Genomic DNA, 20,889 nt, shown 5'->3' on the forward strand with positions numbered 1-20,889 from the left:
CAGTGACAGGTACTCTTTATGGAGGGATCGGGGGGAATGTGACAGTAATAGCAGTGACAGGTACTCTTTATGGAGGGATCGGGGGGGAATGTGACAGTAATAGGCAGTGACAGGTACTCTTTATGGAGGGATCGGGGGGGAATGTGATAGTAATAGGCAGTGACAGGTACTCTTTATGGGGGGATCGGGGGGGAATGTGACAGTAATAGGCAGTGAGCAGTGACAGGTATTCTTTATGGACGGATCGGGGGGAATGTGACAGTAATAGCAGTGACAGGTACTCTTTATGGAGGGATCGGGGGGGGGGGGGAATGTGACAGTAATAGCAGTGACAGGTACTCTTTATGGAGGGATCGGGGGGGAATGTGACAGTAATAGGCAGTGACAGGTACTCTTTATGGAGGGATCGGGGGGGAATGTGACAGTAATAGGAGTGACAGGTATTCTTTATGGACGGATCGGGGGGAATGTGACAGTTATAGGCAGTGACAGGTACTCTTTATAGAGGGATCGGGGGGGGGAATGTGACAGTAATAGCAGTGACAGGTACTCTTTATGGAGGGATCGGGGGGGAATGTGATAGTAATAGGCAGTGACAGGTACTCTTTATGAAGGGATCGGGGAGGAATGTGACAGTAATAGCAGTGATAGGTACTCTTTATGGACGGATCGGGGGGAATGTGACAGTAATAGCAGTGACAGGTACTCTTTATGGAGGGATCGGGGGGGGGGGGGAATGTGACAGTAATAGCAGTGACAGGTACTCTTTATGGAGGGATCGGGGGGGAATGTGACAGTAATAGGCAGTGACAGGTACTCTTTATGGAGGGATCGGGGGGGAATGTGACAGTAATAGGAGTGACAGGTATTCTTTATGGACGGATCGGGGGGAATGTGACAGTTATAGGCAGTGACAGGTACTCTTTATAGAGGGATCGGGGGGGGGGGAATGTGACAGTAATAGCAGTGACAGGTACTCTTTATGGAGGGATCGGGGGGGAATGTGACATTAATAGGAGTGACAGGTACTCTTTATGGAGGGATTGGAGGGAATGTGACAGTAATATGCAGTGACAGGTACTCTTTATGGAGGGATCGGGGGGGGGGGAAATGTGACAGTAATAGGCAGTGACAGGTACTCTTTATGGAGGGATCGGGGGGAATGTGACAGTAATAGGAGTGACATGTACTCTTTATGGAGGGATCGGGGGGATGTGACAGTAATAGGCAGTGACAGGTACTCTTTATGGAGGGATCGGGGGGAATGTGACAGTAATAGGCAGTGACAGGTACTCTTTATGGAGGGATTGGAGGGAATGTGACAGTAATATGCAGTGACAGGTACTCTTTATGGAGGGATCGGGGGGAATGTGACAGTAATAGGAGTGACATGTACTCTTTATGGAGGGATCGGGGGGGAATGTGACAGTAATAGGCAGTGACAGGTACTCTTTATGGAGGGATTGGAGGGAATGTGACAGTAATATGCAGTGACAGGTACTCTTTATGGAGGGATCGGGGGGAATGTGACAGTAATAGGAGTGACAGGTACTCTTTATGGAGGGATCGGGGGGATGTGACAGTAATAGGCAGTGACAGGTACTCTTTATGGAGGGATCGGGGGGAATGTGACAGTAATAGGCAGTGACAGGTACTCTTTATGGAGGGATCGGGGGGGAATGTGACAGTAATAGGCAGTGACAGGTACTCTTTATGGAGAGATCGGGGGGAATGTGACAGTAATAGGCAGTGACAGGTACTCTTTATGGAGGGATCGGGGGGAATGTGACAGTAATATGCAGTGACAGGTACTCTTTATGGAGGGATCGGGGGGAATGTGACAGTAATAGGAATGACAGGTACTCTTTTTGGAGGGATCGGGGGGGAATGTGACAGTAATAGCAGTGACAGGTACTCTTTATGGAGGGATCGGGGGGAATGTGACAGTAATAGGCAGTGACAGGTACTCTTTATGGAGGGATCGGGGGGGGGTGTGATAGTAATAGCAGTGACAGGTACTCTTTATGGAGGGATCGGGGGGAATGTGACAGTAATAGGAGTGACAGGTACTCTTTATGGAGGGATCGGGGGGAATGTGACAGTAATAGGCAGTGACAGGTACTCTTTATGGAGGGATCGGGGGGGATGTGACAGTAATAGGAGTGACAGGTACTCTTTATGGAGGGATCGGGGGGGAATGTGACAGTAATAGGCAGTGACAGGTACTCTTTATGGAGGGATCGGGGGGGATGTGACAGTAATAGGAGTGACAGGTACTCTTTATGGAGGGATCGGGGGGAATGTGACAGTAATAGGAGTGACAGGTACTCTTTATGGAGGGATCGGGGGGGAATGTGACAGTAATAGGAGTGACAGGTACTCTTTATGGAGGGATCGGGGGGGAATGTGACAGTAATAGGAGTGACAGGTACTCTTTATGGAGGGATCGGGGGGGAATGTGACAGTAATAGGCAGTGACAGGTACTCTTTATGGAGGGATCGGGGGGGAATGTGACAGTAATAGCAGTGACAGGTACTCTTTATGGAGGGATCGGGGGGAATGTGACAGTAATAGCAGTGACAGGTACTCTTTATGGAGGGATCGGGGGGAATGTGACAGTAATAGGAGTGACAGGTACTCTTTATGGAGGGATTGGGGGGGAATGTGACAGTAATAGCAGTGACAGGTACTCTTTATGGAGGGATCGGGGGGAATGTGACAGTAATAGGAGTGACAGGTACTCTTTATGGAGGGATCGGGGGGGAATGTGACAGTAATAGCAGTGACAGGTACTCTTTATGGAGGGATCGGGGGGAATGTGACAGTAATAGGAGTGACAGGTACTCTTTATGGAGGGATCGGGGGGGAGTGTGACAGTAATAGGCAGTGATAGGTACTCTTTATGGAGGGATCGGGGAGGAATGTGACAGTAATAGGAGTGACAGGTACTCTTTATGGAGGGATCGGGGGGGAGTGTGACAGTAATAGGCAGTGATAGGTACTCTTTATGGAGGGATCGGGGGGAATGTGACAGTAATAGGAGTGACAGGTACTCTTTATGGAGGGATCGGGGGGGAATGTGACAGTAATAGGCAGTGACAGGTACTCTTTATGGAGGGATCGGGGGGGATGTGACAGTAATAGGCAGTGACAGGTACTCTTTATGGAGGGATCGGGGGGGAATGTGACAGTAATAGGCAGTGACAGGTACTCTTTATGGAGGGATCGGGGGGAATGTGACAGTAATAGGAGTGACAGGTACTCTTTATGGAGGGATCGGGGGGAATGTGACAGTAATAGGAGTGACAGGTACTCTTTATGGAGGGATCGGGGGGTATGTGACAGTAATAGGCAGTGACAGGTACTCTTTATGGAGGGATCGGGGGGGAATGTGACAGTAATAGGAGTGACAGGTACTCTTTATGGAGGGATCGGGGGGGAGTGTGACAGTAATAGGCAGTGACAGGTACTCTTTATGGAGGGATCGGGGGGAATGTGACAGTAATAGGCAGTGACAGGTACTCTTTATGGAGGGATCGGGGGGTATGTGACAGTAATAGGAGTGACAGGTACTCTTTATGGAGGGATCGGGGGGAATGTGACAGTAATAGGCAGTGACAGGTACTCTTTATGGAGGGATCGGGGGGGAATGTGACAGTAATAGGAGTGACAGGTACTCTTTATGGAGGGATCGGGGGGGAGTGTGACAGTAATAGGCAGTGACAGGTACTCTTTATGGAGGGATCGGGGGGAATGTGACAGTAATAGGCAGTGACAGGTACTCTTTATGGAGGGATCGGGGGGAATGTGACAGTAATAGGCAGTGACAGGTACTCTTTATGGAGGGATTTTAATTAATTAATTTATTTTTTGAGGTTTACATCCGATTAATCAAAAAAACAAAAACAAATCAGCCATCTAAGTGATTTTATCATAAGTTGCAGCCCCACTCTCGGGCACATCCCTGGATCGAGATTAGGCTCAGGTATGTATATGGGTGGGGGGCTGGGAAAGTACAGACCACAATGTATTTTTTATATATTTTTTTTACTTAACCACTTCTGGACTGCCAGCAGTACATGCACTGCGGCAGGTCGGCTGTGTCCTGCAAAACGCCGTAACTGTACGTCACTTCGCGGGACCGCGAGTGGGGGCGCGCGCTCATTCGCCACAGTGGGAGCTGATCTGTGGGTCCAGCGCCCACGGTTACCGCCAGGCACCTGCGATCGCTCCCTGTGGAGACAGAACGGCGGCGCTGTTCTGTCAGCAATGAACACAGGGCTCCTGTTTTTCTACTATTGAGGAACACAAGTCTCTGTGTTCATTCCATAAGCCCATATCCCACACAGTTATAAAGCACCCCCTAGGGACACATTTAACCCTTTGATCGCCCCTGGTGTTCACCCCCTTCCCTGCCAGTGTCATTATTACAGTATTTTTTTTTTCTCAATTGTCGCATATTTTTTGTTTATAGCGCAAAAAATAAAAATTGCACAGGTGATCAAATACCACCAAAAGAAATCTCTGTTTGTGGGGGGAAAAAAGACATCAATTTTATTTGGGTACAGCGTCGCACGACCGCGCAATTGTCAATGTAACGCAGTGCCAAATTGCAAAAATTCATTAAGGGGGTAAATCCTTTCCTTTCCAGATGTGGTTATTCTCTATTTCCCAGGGGCTGCCTTATCAGCTGCTATTAGACGGAGAATTCAAAGAATGTACCACTCCCAGTAACAGAAATCTTCTTATCTCTGGGTAAAAACAAACTGGGAAATTAAAGTGAAACTAAACCTCTGTTTAATTTCTTAAAGCGGAATTCCAGTCAATAGTGAACTAAGGCCTAACCTACTCCCACCACCATTCTAAAGCTATTCTATCTAACCCTGTATAGAAAGGATCCCTATACTTATTCTGAAGCCGCTCCGTCCAGTCCCAGGCTGAGCTGTCAGTGGCGGCTTCTGTGCAGGAGAGGCGGCCAACAATGGATGCCACATAGTGAGTCTATGTGTGACGTCATCTCGCAGGCATTACCCAGCCGTTTTCAGCTCTCTCCGGCACACAGAAGGTGCCACTGGAGACTGGACCAGCTTCAGAATAGGTAAGTAGCTATCTTATTTTTTTACAGGGTTGGATAGAATAGCTTTAGAATGGGGGTGGGACTAGGTTGAACCTTAGAAACAGACAATAGATTTCCCAGCACATTTACCAGCCAGTCTGCAAAACAGCCGGGTTAGCCCTGTCTAAGGCTGGCCATATACAAAGCAAATTTCTATTTGCAGGAAAGAAATTTGCTAGACTCCCCAATGAACACATACAGTGTTGATGTGGATTTGAATACCTCCTGCCGGGCCATTGTCTTCTCCCGGTTATAGCTGCAAAGGGTGGGCCAACTCAATATTGAACCCTACGACAGGGATCCTCGAACTACGGCCCACCAGCTGTTGCAGGACTACACATCCAATGAGGCATTGTAAAACTCTGACATTCACAGACATGACTAGGCATGATGATCTCTCCCCCCCCCCCTTCCTCCCTCCCCCCCCTTCCTCCCTCTTATTCCTCCCTCCCCACCGGGACCCATGGTAGGGCCGGCCCTGAGTGCAGCTACTATGCCCTTCCCACCTTCATCCAAATCACAGAAGCCTTTGTATTGTGTGAACTCATTCATGCAATACAAAGGCTTCTGTGAATGAGCAGCAGAAGTGGGGAGTAGGCATAGCTGCTCTCTCTGCTTCTCTCCTCTCTCAGATATAAATAATACAGATAAGCCCACAATGTGGCAGCCAGCTGTTAGGACTCGGCCCCTTCAAGTGTACAGTCTGTGCAGCTACTATGCCCCCTCCCCTCATTCTGCCAAATCACAGAAGCCTTTGTATTGTGTGAACTCATTAATGCAATACAAAGGCTTCTGTGAATGGGCAGCAGAAGAGGGGAACAGGCATAGCTGCTCTCTCTGCTTCTCTCCTCTCTCACAGACTTCAGTGCAGCAGAGCCATAAACCTGTCAGATATAAATACAGATAAGTCCACAATTTGGCAGCCAGCTGTTAGGACTCGGCCCCTTCAAGTGTACAGTCTGTGCAGCTCCTATGCCCTCCCCTCCTTCTGCCGAATCACAGAAGCCTTTGTATTTTCATGCAATACAAAGGCTTCTGTGAACGAGCAGCAGAAGACGGTAATAGGCATAGCTGCTCTCCCTGCTTCTCTCCTCTCTCACAGACTTCAGCAGAGCCATAAACCTGTTAGATATAAATACAGGTAAGCCCACAATTTGGCAGCCAGCTTTTAGGACTCGGCCCCTTCAAGTGTACAGTCTGTGCAGCTCCTATGCCCTCCCCTCCTTCTGCCAAATCACAGAAGCCTTTGTATTTTCATGCAATACAAAGGCTTCTGTGAACGAGCAGCAGAAGACGGGAGTAGGCATAGCTGCTCTCCCTGCTTCTCTCCTCTCTCACAGACTTCAGCAGAGCCATAAACCTGTCAGATATAAATACAGATAAGCCCACAATGTGGCAGGCAGCTGTTAGGACTTTACTCATGGTTGCTGAATTTGTGGAATTCCACTTTCAAAACAAATTGTGCTGACAAGACAAGTGCTTAACCCAGCACTCATGAAAAAATGCCTGCAATAAATAGCTCTCAAGCACTGCACCACTGGAAAAAACTATAATAAATTCAGTGCATCTATGGGCATTACAGTGCTTAACCATGTTCAACGCGTTTCATCACACCAGATGTCTTTAGGAGCACTCGAATGCTGTCATTTTCTTGTGCGACTAGTAGTGTTATTCCCTTGTGTAACCAGAGTCAGAAGATCTTTTATTCCTGCTTGAAACTTTATTGTTCCAGTGTTACATTTGCAATGTTTCTTTTTTCACAGCAATACTATAAAATAAGGACCCAAGCAATCCAACAGCTGAAAGGTACCAAGGATGACCCCTATCCACACAAGTTTCATGTGGATATGTCCCTCGCGGAGTACATTCAGAAATACAACGACTTGCAGGTCGGAGACCACTTGGAGGAAGTGGTGAGCGTGGCAGGTTGGTTTATTGTCGCTCCGATTTGTGCAGAATTTGAAGCTTTTTGTGTAATTGTCCATTTCTGTGTTCCACTGACCCGGAATGTAATCTGCTCAGGAGATTTAAGGGAATCCAAGGGGATTTTGGTTGGTTTTATCTTAAATTATGTATTTAAACATTTATAGATTTTGTTTTTTTAAAACTACAAGTATAACAACTTACCTACCGGGCACTTTCACCCACCTCCTGCCCAGGCCGATTTTCAGCTTTCAGCGCTCTCACACTTTGAATGACAACTGCACAGTCATGCAACACTGTACCCAAATGAATTTTTTTAAATTTTCTTTCCACCAATAGATCTTTTCTTTTGGTGGTATTTAATCACTGCTGGGTTTTTTATTTTTTGCTGAAAAAAAAAAATGCAGAAAATTTTTAAAAAAGAAAAGGTTTTTCTTGATTTCTGTCAGAGTAATGTCATTTTTCTCATTCACTGATGTGTGCTGATGAGGCTGCGCTGATGGGTGCTGATGAGGCTGCGCTGATGGGTGCTGATGAGGCTGCGCTGATGGGTGCTGATGAGGCTGCGCTGATGGGTGCTGATGAGGCTGCGCTGATGGGTGCTGATGAGGCTGCGCTGATGGGTGCTGATGAGGCTGCGCTGATGGGTGCTGATGAGGCTGCGCTGATGGGTGCTGATGAGGCTGCGCTGATGGGTGCTGATGAGGCTGCGCTGATGGGTGCTGATGAGGCTGCGCTGATGGGTGCTGATGAGGCTGCGCTGATGTGCGCTGATGAGGCTGCGCTGATGTGCGCTGATGAGGCTGCGCTGATGTGCGCTGATGAGGCTGCGCTGATGTGCGCTGATGAGGCTGCGCTGATGAGGCTGCGCTGATGTGCGCTGATGAGGCTGCGCTGATGAGGCTGCGCTGATGTGCGCTGATGAGGCTGCGCTGATGAGGCTGCGCTGATGTGCGCTGATGAGGCTGCGCTGATGTGCGCTGATGAGGCTGCGCTGATGTGCGCTGATGAGGCTGCGCTGATGTGCGCTGATGAGGCTGCGCTGATGTGCGCTGATGAGGCTGCGCTGATGTGCGCTGATGAGGCTGCGCTGATGTGCGCTGATGAGGCTGCGCTGATGTGCGCTGATGAGGCTGAGCTGATGAGGCTGCGCTGACGTGCGCGCGCTGATGAGGCTGCGCTGATGGGTGCTGTTGAGGCTGCGCTGATGGGTGCTGATGAGGCTGCGCTGATGGGAGCTGATGAGGCTGCGCTGATGGGTGCTGATGAGGCTGCGCTGATGGGTGCTGATGAGGCTGCGCTGATGGGTGCTGATGAGGCTGCGCTGATGGGCGCTGATGAGGCTGCGCTGATGTGCGCTGATGAGGCTGCGCTGATGAGGCTGCGCTGATGAGGCTGCGCTGATGAGGCTGCGCTGATGTGGGCGCGCTGATGTGGGCGCGCTGATGTGGCTGCTCTGAGTAAAGTCATTTTTCCTCATTCACTGATGTGCGCTGCTGAGGCTGCGCTGATGTGTGCTGATGAGGCTGTGCGCTGATGGGGTGCGCTAATGATGGGCCTTGATGAGGCGGCACTGATGAGAGATGAGCACTGATAGGTGGGGCACTTATGGGCAATGATAGGTGGCAGATGGTCACTGATTGACATCACTTAAGGGCGCTGTCAGCAGTCATACAACCCATATGACGTTTTTATAATTTTTGTGAGACAGATAGAGCTTTCTGTTGATGGTATTTTTTCATTACTGGGTTTTTTATTTTTTTGCTAAACAAACAAAAAGACTGAAAATTAAAAAAAAAGTTTTTCTTTGTGATCAAATTTTGTAAATAATTTTTCTTCTTCACTTATGGGCATGGATGGGCAGCATTGACCGGGGGGGAACCGCTGATGGGGCAGCACTGACAATCAGTGCAGATCTCCTCTGTGTTGATTGCCACTTACCGGCTCTCCTCTTCCCATGCGTTGTCAGAGTGACGTGAGGATTGCCAATAACCGGCAAATCCTGTTTACGCTATGATTGGCCCTTTACCCTGATCTGTTACTAGCTGTGCCCGAAGGCCACAGCAAACAGAGCGCTCCTGATTCACGCCCTGGGGAGAAAGGGTTCTTGGAGGACGTCGACAAGACGCCCCCCCCCCCAGAAATGTGCGACCGTGCCGTAGCCGTCATTCGGCTATAGCGTGGTCGGCAAGAGGTTAAAGGAGCTGCAACCTCTAATGGCGCTTTTCCACTGCATGGAACCGAACGGTTCGGCTCGCTTTTGTGCTTTTCCACTGCTGGTACCGCATGGTACGATGTAGGAACGGTTCGGTACGGTACGGCGGCGCTTTTCCACTGCATGGAACTGAACGATACGGCTCTCAAAAACAGTACCACCTCGATTGTGGTCCCAATAGGTACCATACCCGATACCATATCCCACAATCCTTTGCATGCAGTCACTACTAGCCACTGATTGGTCAGAGAATCCCACCCCGTTGTTATCCCACCCACTTAACTTTAGTACTACTTTAGTGGAAAAGCAAACCTATACCGTACCGTACCGAACTGTTCCAACACCGTACCATGCGGTACCATGCAGTGGAAAACCAAACCGGGCCAAGCAGGGCCGAGTAGAGCCGAGCCGGTACTTGCAGTGGAAAAGTGCCATTACTTCCATAGCTTCTGCTTGCCAGGTGTAGACCCTCTTTGCTAATATCTCCTTGCAAAGGTTTTAAGTAGGGATGCACCGAAATGAAATTCTTGGCCGAAGCCGAATAATAATGAAATGTTTGGCCGAAGGCCGAATACCGAACGCGGTGTTTCGCATTTTTTCAATTTATTTTGCCAATTTTTTGTCCTCTCTCTTGTCTTCTCATGTCTCTCTCTCTCTCTCTTGTCCTCTCATGTCTCTCTCTCTTGTCCTCTCATGTCTCTCGCTCTCCCTAAATGTTACTGTAGGGAATGGGATTCAGTGCACACTGCAGCCTTGTACCATAGGGTTAATGTTAGTGACACTGTAGGGATTGGGAAGGATGCTGGGAATGGAAATCAGGAAGCATGCAGGCAGCCTTGTAAATTTTAATTGCAGATACAGGGCACTGGGCAGGTCAGGGTTAATGTGGTAACATCAATTACTCAGTGACAGTCAGTCAGTGTCAGTGTGGACTCGATCAGATTATACAGTGACAGACAGTCTCTCATAGTGGTGGTAGTAGGAGGCTGGAGGTGGACTAGTAGTAGCCTGGAAAGGAGCACAGCCGCATACATACATTACTCACTCGTGCACTGCAGCCCGCCCCACACATTCAGTGAGTCTTACTCTCCTCCCTAGTTTTTTCAATGGCACATTCAGGAAGCCAATCACGCCGTGAGTAGCGGCACAGCGGAGCCAATCAGGTGTGCAGGCACGCGTGATTGGTTCGCTGTGCAGCTAATCACGGCGTGATTGGCTTCCTGAATGTGCCATTGAAAAAACTAGGGAGGAGAGTAAGACTCACTGAATGTGTGGGGCGGGCTGCAGTGCACGAGTGAGTAATGTATGTATGCTCACCGCTGAAGTGTCCCGGCTTCCCCTGCCTAACACAGAAGTCTGTGAGTCCTCCTGTCCTCCTCCGAGTCCCTTCCCCCTGTAAATATCGTGACCTCTGCGATATGAATATCGCCTACGGCCACAGAACGATAGTCGATATCATATCGACTATCGTTCAGCCCTATTATTCGGCACAAAATTATTCGGCCTTTTGACTTATTCGGCCGAACACCGAAAGTGCTATTTTTTCTATTTTCGGCCGAATAATGTTCGGCCGCCGAATATTCGGTGCATCCCTAGTTTTAAGTTCAGTAAATGGTTTAAACATCCAGTCCCCAGTAACACTTATAGGTGGGGTGAGTGGATTACTGGTCCAGGTTATATGGCGAATGATAAATGTGAACTGGCACAGGCGATTTGAACTCTACGCTTCAGTAAACTTTTAAGCCAATATCCTCTATGGCTGGGGAACTGCACTGTGTTCATGGTGACAGCTGTGTCTTCCTCCTTGGTTTCAGGCAGGATCCATGCCAAGCGTATTTCTGGAGCCAAACTGATCTTCTATGATCTTCGAGGTGAAGGAGTGAAGCTGCAAGTCATGGCAAATTCTAAGTAAGTGTTTTACAAGTTAAGTCATGTCCTTCCCTGATGCCTGTGACTAGAGTACACAGTATGAAATATATCAGCAGCAAACACAACGTAAAGTTTACATAAAACCTTAATAGAAAACAAAAAATGTCAAATCAGTGTGAATGTATTGTTTTTTTTTTTTTTTTTGCTTTTTAATCTCACTTCCTCTTTGCACACCCCCGTCACTACCCCAGTAGTTGCAAATTTCTTTCCAAGCAAGTCACAAAGGAGGGTATAGGAAACAGCCGAGCCACTGCATGCAGGACAAAGGCAGCATTGTCACATTTATACAGGAAGTGTTTTTGGAAGATACTTTAAATCAGGGGTGTCAAACTCAACTTAGTGGTTGTAAACCTTCTCTTATAACTTTTACTTATAGGTAAGTGTTTATTAAGGCTTACCTATAGGTACTGTAAATATCTCCTAAACTTGCACCGTTTAGGAGATATTTACCCGATGACGACATTGGCGCATGCGCTCTGAAGAAACGGCCGCCCGTGCAGCAGCTCACCAGTTTACGCCCTGATCGGGCCGTTCACCAGTTCACGCGCTGATCGGGCCGTTCACCAGTTTACGCCCTGATCGGGCCGTTCACCAGTTTACGCCCTGATCGGGGCGTTCACCAGTTTGCGCCCTGATCGGGCCGTTCACCAGTTTGCGCCCTGATCGGGCCGTTCACCAGTTTACGCCCTGATCGGGCCGTTCACCAGTTTACGCCCTGATCGGGCCGTTCACCAGTTTACGCCCTGATCGGGCCGTTCACCAGTTTACGCCCTGATCGGGCCGTTCACCAGTTTACGCCCTGATCGGGCCGTTCACCAGTTTACGCCCTGATCGGGCCGTTCACCAGTTTACGCCCTGATCGCCGTTACGCCCTGATCTGGCCGTTCACCAGTTTTACCTGTTTATCTTTAGTTAAATAAAAAGAGCCTCTTCTATCACTAAAAGCGCTGCAGATCTCGTTAGTCTACTGGGTGGTGAATACTGTTTTCATAAGTGCCTAAACAGTATTACCCTATGGGGGATGTGCACTCTTTCTTCTTTCCCAGCCTGTATAGATCCCTTCTATTTATGTATGTGGATCACCGCTCTGTAATTATTTTAATAAAATAAATAAAAAATCTAGGTACCTTTTTCCTAATCGATAGCCAGCTGTCACATGACCCAGCTCTCTCCCAGCCTGTCTGCAGGGAAACATAAGCAGGAGGAACTTCTAGTCTCGGTCACATGTTCAAAAAAAAAAAAAAGCCTTTGGAATACAGAATAAACCTAAATGTTTGTTTTTAATTGTCATACAAATATATATTTGCAATGAAATCGTTATTATTTTGTGACAATAACATGGTGTGATTGGATTTTTGCCAGTCATAGGCTGTGTCACGCCCCTCCAGCCTGTGCCTTAGAATAAGAGGGAGGTGAAGCCTCCATCAATCTACATGTATTATCCCGCCCCCCCCCCATTGTGTTTAGCTGGTTAGTGGGCACGAGGGAGGGAGTGGGCTGTCATTTAGCACTGTGAATACGCCCACATGTGTGACTTTATAGTCACATGGGCTGCTCAGATGTGATAGGGAGGAAATGCTTAGCATAGAAACTTACTGAAAACTGAGCATGTGCAGAGTTGCTAACACAGATGCAAAATCCCCAGCCGAACTGGGGACATAGAGAGATGGGGGAGACAGAGAGCAGAGGGAGCAACCAGAAAAGAAGTCTCATAGTGACTGGTAGTGAGTATGAACAGAATGGAATACACCTTTTTATTGAGCGTTTTTTATGATGTGGGTTTAGTGACACTTTAAAAAGAGTTGTCATTTACCTTAGATACTTTCACTTGCTTTTCTCACTAGTCTGTAGCACATTGATCTTGAATTTATCGGATTGCACACTTTGCAGTTTGCCTTTATTTGATCTGGCTTCATGTAATCTTTACAGTCCCTTGTGGTTTGCATACCTATCTGCAGGGGTGGGCAACCGTGGAACTCCAGCTATTCCAACTACAAATCCCATAATGCCTCTGAGAGTCATGCTTTTAACTGTCAGTTTTGCAATGTTTCATGGGATATGTAGTTCCACAATAGCTGGAGGGCCACAGTTGCCCACCCATGCCTAACAGGATGTGTGAAATTAAAAGAGGGTGCACCGTCCTGGTGCATTATCTTCAGTGAGGTTGAATAAAGACAATAGTCCATCCAGTTCCCCCTGTGTAGGTGTGTGTGGCTGTAATCATTTCACATACCCCTGAATGTTCTGATCCTTGAGATGTAAGTCTAAGAGTCTTTTGAAAGCCACCATACTACCCTCAGAAACCACCTCTTGTGGTAGAGAATTCCACAATCTTGTAGCCCTAACCGTAAAGAACCCCCCACGTTGCCTGAGGTTAAAACTCTTCTCCTCTAATCGAATTGTATACCCTTGAGTCCTCATGCAATCCTTTCGAATGAATAGCTGTTTTTATATGCTGAGATCACCATTGAGATATTTATAAATTGCTATCATGTCCCCTCTCGGGCGTCTCTTCTCCAGGGAGAATAAATCAAGCTATGTTAAAAAGTTTTATTGTATAAAAAAAGGTACTCGCAAATGCTTGATACAGGCCTATTGTATCAAAGTGGCTGTAGTGCCCACAGTATCACATCGTGAATGAAATGTTCACAGAAACTGGCTAACGCGTTTCGAGGTCCTTCCTCTTCTTCAGAGCCAACTAAACATGTGTGGCTTGTGGGTGGGATGTGTAGTCCTTCTAATAAGGGATCCTGGTACAAAAACAATCTTGTCATGTTACCTGTTAGCATTATCCTGTAACTGTTTTGTAGTGGTTCATTTATTATGTAGAACATGCTAGAAAATATTTCATGATCTAGGAGTTTAAAACCATTTCATGCTATATAATGACCATACCCTCCCCCACCCAACAGATTTTACAAGTCTGAAGAAGAGTTTGCAGCAATAAATAACAAGCTACGCAGAGGAGACATTATCGGAGTGACGGGGAACCCTGGGAAAACCAAGAAGGGAGAACTGAGTATTATCCCCAAGGAGATGACGCTGCTGTCCCCTTGTCTGCACATGCTGCCGCACCTCCACTTCGGTCTTAAAGACAAGGTACAGCGCACGCACTTCTGTTCTCTTTAAAGAGGTTGTAAACTCATTAAAACATTTTTTTTTCCAACCTGAAAGAGAAACACATAATGAGCTAGTATGCATCGCATACTAGCTCATTATGAAATACTTGCCTTAGAACGAGCCCCCGCCGTGCCGCCCACTTACCTGTATGATGGGCGACATGTTCGCCAGTCTTCCGGGATCGTGGCATCCGGCTATCTGATTGGCCGGACCTGCGATTATGTCACTCCCGCGAATGCGCACGGGGCTCTGAAGGAACGGCCCAAGCGGCCGTTCCTTCAGATCGCATGCGCCAGTGATGTCACTGAATGCATGTAAGGTAAATATCTCCTAAACGGTACATGTTTAGGAGATATTTACAGTACCTATAGGTAGGTCTCATCATAGCCTTACCTATAGGTACAAGTTGTAGAGGAGGGTTTACTTCCTCTTTAACCACTTAAAAAAATTAAGTCAGCAGTTACACATACTGTACACATACTGTAGCTGCTGACTTTTAATATTAGGACACTTACCTGCCCTGGAGTCCAGCGATGTCGGCACCATAGCCGATGTTTCCATCGGCTGTTGGGTGCTGGCGCCGCCATTGCCGGTAAGGGAACCCGGCAGGGTATAGACAATATATATGTTGTATATTGCAATAGAACACTAGTGACTATTTGTGGTTGAGAGCGCAGTCCAGAATATAAATATTCACAATTTTTCATTATAACATGTTGGTTATTTAAAAAAAGAAAAAAAAATTGTGCCTACAGAATCACTTTTAACTCTTCTCTATTGCCCAAAATTGTTTGCCTGTTTTAAAGAGGTTGTAAACCCAAAAGGAAAAGAAAACCTGTAAGACAAAGGCATAATGAGATAGTGTGCATCACATACTAGGCTCATTATGAAATACTTACCTAGGAACGAAGCCCCCGCAGTGCGCCCGCTCACCAGGGACACGGCTGACATGTTCGGCCGTCCTGGTTTGCGTCCTCCAGCCATCGGATTGTCTGGAGGCGTGATGACACATCACTCCCGCTTCCGTTCACGGCACTGAAGGAAAGGCACGGGTGGCCGTTCCTACAGAGCACATGCGCCAATGACATCATCGGCTGTGTTTAAAAATAAATATCTCCTAAAAGGGTGCAAGTTTAGGAGATATACAGTATACAATGCCTATAGGTAAGCCTTATTAAAGCGGAGTTCCAGCCTCACACACTCACCTATCCAACGGTCCAGCGATGCAGCCACCCGAAGCCTCGCTCTTCTCCCTCTCTGCTCTGCGGCGCCGGCATCACTGGTGTGGGCACCCGGCTGTGAAAGTTTGTGGCTTCACAGCCGGGTACGCACTGCGCATGCGCGAGTTGCTCTACGCGTCGTGATTGGCCGGCAATCTTCTGGGACCTCTGACATGTCCCAGAAGATTGCAGAGAGGGGGAGAGGAGAACTTCCGCTCAGGGCGCCGCGGCGCTCCGAGCGGAAGTGGGAGCGGGTACCTGTCAAAACTAGGTACCCGCTCCCCCCCCCCCCCCAAAAAAAAATCAAATGCCAAATGTGGCATGTTAGGGGGTTAGAACTACCTAAAGCGGAAGTTCCACTTTTGGGTGGAACTCCGCTTTAAGGGCTTACCTATAGGTACACATTATAAGAGAGGATTTACAACCTCTTTAATAATGTGCATGTAGCCATTGGCAGAGGTCAAAATGTTCCAATGTGCATTTGTGGAATATTCCTGTACAAGGCGTTCACTGTCCATGATTGTAAGAATTTGCTTGACTTGCAGGAGACCAGATTCCGGCAGCGATACCTGGACCTCATTCTCAATGATTATGTGCGGCAAAAGTTCATCACCAGAGCAAAAATCATCACCTACCTCCGCAGGTTTCTGGATGACTTAGGATTCCTTGAGGTATAGTATTATTCTACATGCTACTTTCATATGGGACGGGGGTGAGAATCGGCTTCCAAGCCAGCGAGACCCCCCCCCCCCCCCAAAACATTCATTGGTCCGTCCTCTAAATCCCACCCCCAGCGCACACCATCCTTCCGGTATCCATGCCAGTAGAGAGATGGCCTCTTCACTAGCCAGAGCGATCTTTCCTATGCCCTGTATAAAATAAAAAGCAAAGAACATCTGAGGCTTTTTGAACCCTTTCAATGTTACAACTTGACTACAGCGATGCGTCCTTCACCGAAATCCCTATCTTAATTAAATGACTGCTTTTCATGTACTTTAATCACTTCAGCTCCGGAAGGTTTTACCCCATTAATGACCAGGCCATTTTTTGCGAATTCTGCACTGCTTTTCTTTAACAATTGCGCAGTCATGCGACGCTGTACCCAAACACAATTGATGTCTTTTTTTTCCCCACAAACAGAGCTTTCTTTTGGTGCTATTTGATCACCTCTGCGATTTTTAGATTTTGCGCTATAAACAAGAAAAGAGCAACAATTTTGAAAATAAAAAACGTTTTGTTTTCTTTCTGCTATAAAACATTCCCAATAAAAAAAATAAATAAAAAATCTAATTTTTTTGTCTGTTTAGGCCAATTTGTATTCTGCTACATATTTTTGGTAAAAAAAAATCCCAAAAAGCGCATTTTAATTGGTTTGCGCAAAAGTTATAGCGTTTACAAACTATGGGATAGATTTTTGGACTTATTTATTTATTTTTTGTATTAGTAATGTTGGCGATCAGCGATTGCGGAACTGCGACATTGCGGCAGACAGATCGGACTCCTAACTGACATTTTTGACACTTTTTGGGGACCAGTGACATTAAAGCGGAGTTCCACCCAAAAGTGGAACTTCCGCTTTAGGGAGTCCTGACCCCCTGACATGCCACATTTGGCATGTCATTTTTTGGGGGGGGGAGCGGGTACCTAGTTTTGACAGGTACCCGCTCCCACTTCCGCTCGGAGCACCACGGCGCCCTGAGCGGAAGTTCTCCTCTCCCCCTCCCTCCCTGCAATCTTCTGGGACACGTCAGAGGTCCCAGAAGATTGCCGGCCAATCACGGCGCGCAGCGCGACTCGCGCATGCGCAGTGGGTACCCGGCTGTGAACCCGCAAACTGTAACAGCCGGGTGCCCACAGCAGTGATGCTGGCGCCGAGGGAGAGGATCGAGGCTTCCGGCAGCCGCATCGCTGGACCGTTGGACAGGTGAGTAAATGGCTGGAACTCCGCTTTAATACAGTAATCAGTGCTAAATAATATGCACTGTTACTGTAATAATGACACTGGCTGGGAAGGGGTTAATAGTGGGGATGATCAAGGGGTTAATGTAAATCAAAAATGAAGGGATTTCCAGTCACTACTTACCAACCAGCCAGCAACCAGCCAAATTAACCTGTCTAACAGTATGCGTTAAAAACAGGGGTTTAGTTGCACACATTTGCAAATGCATGCGTAAGCTGCAGGCCGCGCCAAGGCACCCTGATATCTGCAGTCCCTAACTCTACCTTTAGAGTCTCCACAGTGGGAGCACATGCATACTGATGAGATAGGGGTTAATTTAAGCCTACTTGTGCTTGCTAACTGTGGGGGGGGGGGCTCTGTGACAGGCACACAGAGATCAGTGATTCAGCTTAGCTCAGACACACAATCTCACTGTGCCTGTCTGACAGGAGAGCCACCTGCTCTGTTTACATAGGCAGACGGCTCTCCTGTCGGTTTCTCTGAAGATTGTGGGAGGCCAGGTGGCGATCGACTCCGCTCCTTCCGCTGTCTGGCACCCGCTGTGTCTAAGCACAGCGGGAGCGTGGCTCTGGCGGGGTGCACGCGTACCGCCGAGACCGCGTGCACATATTCACGTACATGATTATGCGCAGCTGAGCTGCCCTGCCGCAGTAAATCTGTGTGGGGCGGTGAGCAATAGGTAATGTTTCATTCTGTTCAGGGGATTGGCTGTTTTTATAGATTGCCACATATATATTGATCGAAGGATACCGTGTCTTTGTCAATAGATTGAAACTCCGATGATGAACGTTATTCCCGGAGGTGCTGTTGCCAAACCTTTCATCACCCATCACAATGAGCTGGACATGGACCTGTATATGAGGATCGCTCCTGAGCTCTATCACAAGGTAAACATCACATGTGCCCAGATCTGGAGGTGTGGAGTAACACATGATGGGGGGTCACAAGGCTTTTTTTTTTTTTTTTTTTTTTATTTCAGATATACTGAATGTGGGCAACATTGTGTAAATGACATTCTTGAAATACACGTGTCATTACCACAAGGGTGGATAAGTGTCAGGGAGAGCTAATAAGGTGTAAATACGTCAGTAATAAACTAATAACTCATAGCAATAAAGTACAAAGGTGCATAAGTAAGCAATTGCCAGTACATATATCTGTGGTACAAAAGTAATAAAGTGCTAAGTGCTTAGCTAAAAATATACCAAATGTGCAACACAATAACAATGGACAGAATTGGAAAGTTTTTTTTTTTTAAACGTTCATAGACTACTTCTATATCATGAATCTTCAATATGGTAAATTGTGGGAAACCATCACCAACTTGAATGTAGTAAAACACCCAGAAGTGCTCAGTTTGGATGTCCACTCACCAGAGGACCATGACCAGAGGTCAAATAGCGCCTGTGTAGTTCATTCTTCGAATGCCTTCTAGCACCCCTCAGGAGTTTTTTCACATCTCTCCTCCTCTCCATCAAATGCAAGAAAAGAGGGGAACAAATAGCATGATACCATTTATTAAAACCATATAGGTTGACTTCCGGTTCTGGCGCCATATGTGAGGGAGCCGGAACCTGCGGCTCCGGACACATCAGCCTATAAAAAAAAAAAAAAACGGCTTGTAAACTCATTGTGGCGAGTCCTCACCCCCTTAACCTCCTCCATACCTGAGGCTGTCAGCGGATGTACAGATTTCTCATTCATGGACCGGCCAGCTCTGCATCCGCCACATGTTCACAGATCGGTTCCCCCACAGCCAATATGGCGGACGGCGCAAATCGGCAGCACAGCCTCGCTGCCTCACACATTGCCTCGGGTCACACAGTGGCCCTCACTGATCAACCCCCTGCCTCCCCATTTGACCAATATGCGGGGATGGCACAAGCAGTAGCAGCTCTGTTGTGGCCCACAATTACTGCTGCAGTAGATAAAGCCATGGCTGCAGAAATCGCTCAAATAAGGAAAGACTTAGGTGAGCATGCCATGCGCTTAACTGAACTGGAGAACAGGGTGGCGGAGATTGAGGAAGAGACTCAGACCTCTTTCCACACGGACCGGCAATTCAGGCAGACCCAGCAATATCTGCTAGAGAAAGTTGATGACCTCGAAAACAGGTTCAGGAGAAATAACTTGCAGATGATAGGCCTGCTGGAATCTTTTGGTGCAGAGTCTCTACTGGACATCTGCGTGCTGCGTATCCCCCAGGCCCTGGGGAATTGCTACTCCCTGTGTCGCTGAGCGTGCTCACCGCATGGGACCGCCATCTAATGAGCGTCGGTATGCGACCCCCCCCCCCCCCCCCCGCCCAGTGATTGTGAAATACCTCAACTACACAGACAGAGTGAACATACTTAAGTCCTATCGCAATCCCAAGTCCCTGCAGATTGATGGGCACAAAATCCTCATGTTCGCTGACTATTCACAGGAGGTCTCCAGGAGACGCAAGGCGCTCCAACCTGTATGTAATGTATTTTACCAGCAGGGTAGAAAATTTACTTTGGCCTATCCTGCCACGCTGCGCTTCACGGATCCCTCGGGGGAACACAAATCGTTCACAAAACCATATAGGTTAAAACAATAGATGTAAAATAATATAATTATAAGCTCTTGCTCTTGAAACAAAATAGAATTAAGTGTAAATGTGATCAAATAAATTAATAATCACCCAAAACGATATATGCTGCGGCTTAACAATTTAAAGTAATACCATATAGTTAAAATCTATTCCAACCAGCCGCACATTACATCCAAACACTATGTGAGTGAATAAATAAATCACTGATGATGAATCGGATGTTAAGAGTCCCGTGCTGAATAATTGGGTCACCGCAAAGTCCACCACCTCCGTGATTTCACACCCCTCAGCTAGGCAACTCACCCCATAATATTCATGGTTAGGGCCAAATGCGCAGTTTACATCAACGTTGCAGTCACGGGAATCCACCTCAGTTTGCTCACTCAGGCCAACTTCTCCTCTTTAGCCAAACTTCTCTCCGAGGCTGTTCTGTTTGCAGATGGTCGCTGTGCTCTTTAGAGGAACCTGTTTTCTTCCTAGGCTGTAGAGCATATTCTTTGCAGTGACCCATTATTCAGCACGGGACTCTTATCATCTGATCACCAACTATTATCAATTATCACTATTATTTTTTTGGATCACAGTGGATTGAATGTGGACTGTTTGCTGGCACTGTTTATTTTTCTGCACGATCTATCAATCCCCATTTATTGTTATGTTGCAGTGATTTTGAATTTATTGATTTATTTATTCACTCGCATAGTGTTTGGATGTAATGCGCGGCTAGTTGGAATAGATTTTCACTATATGGTGAAACAATAGATGGCTGCTTACATTTAAAAGTGCCTATCCCTCGGCACATAGAAGTAGTTGGAAGCCACCACCGCCCG

General features: G+C 47.4%; 1 protein-coding gene across 2 annotated transcripts in view; it reads left to right on the plus strand.

Annotated features, from left to right (window-relative positions):
* The window catches only part of KARS1 (lysyl-tRNA synthetase 1), a 45,471-nt gene that overhangs the window by 12,854 nt on the left and 11,728 nt on the right, over positions 1–20,889 (plus strand). For both annotated transcript variants that reach the window (XM_082271105.1, XM_082271106.1), the window contains 5 exons: positions 6,881–7,043; positions 11,070–11,163; positions 14,097–14,283; positions 16,070–16,195; positions 18,252–18,371. In XM_082271105.1, the coding sequence (XP_082127231.1) occupies positions 6,881–7,043; positions 11,070–11,163; positions 14,097–14,283; positions 16,070–16,195; positions 18,252–18,371 (690 nt within the window). The remainder of the gene's footprint in view (positions 1–6,880; positions 7,044–11,069; positions 11,164–14,096; positions 14,284–16,069; positions 16,196–18,251; positions 18,372–20,889) is intronic.

The sequence above is a fragment of the Pelophylax lessonae genome (genome assembly GCF_965119305.1).
Source record: "Pelophylax lessonae genome assembly, chromosome: 10".
Lineage (NCBI taxonomy): Eukaryota > Metazoa > Chordata > Amphibia > Anura > Ranidae > Pelophylax > Pelophylax lessonae.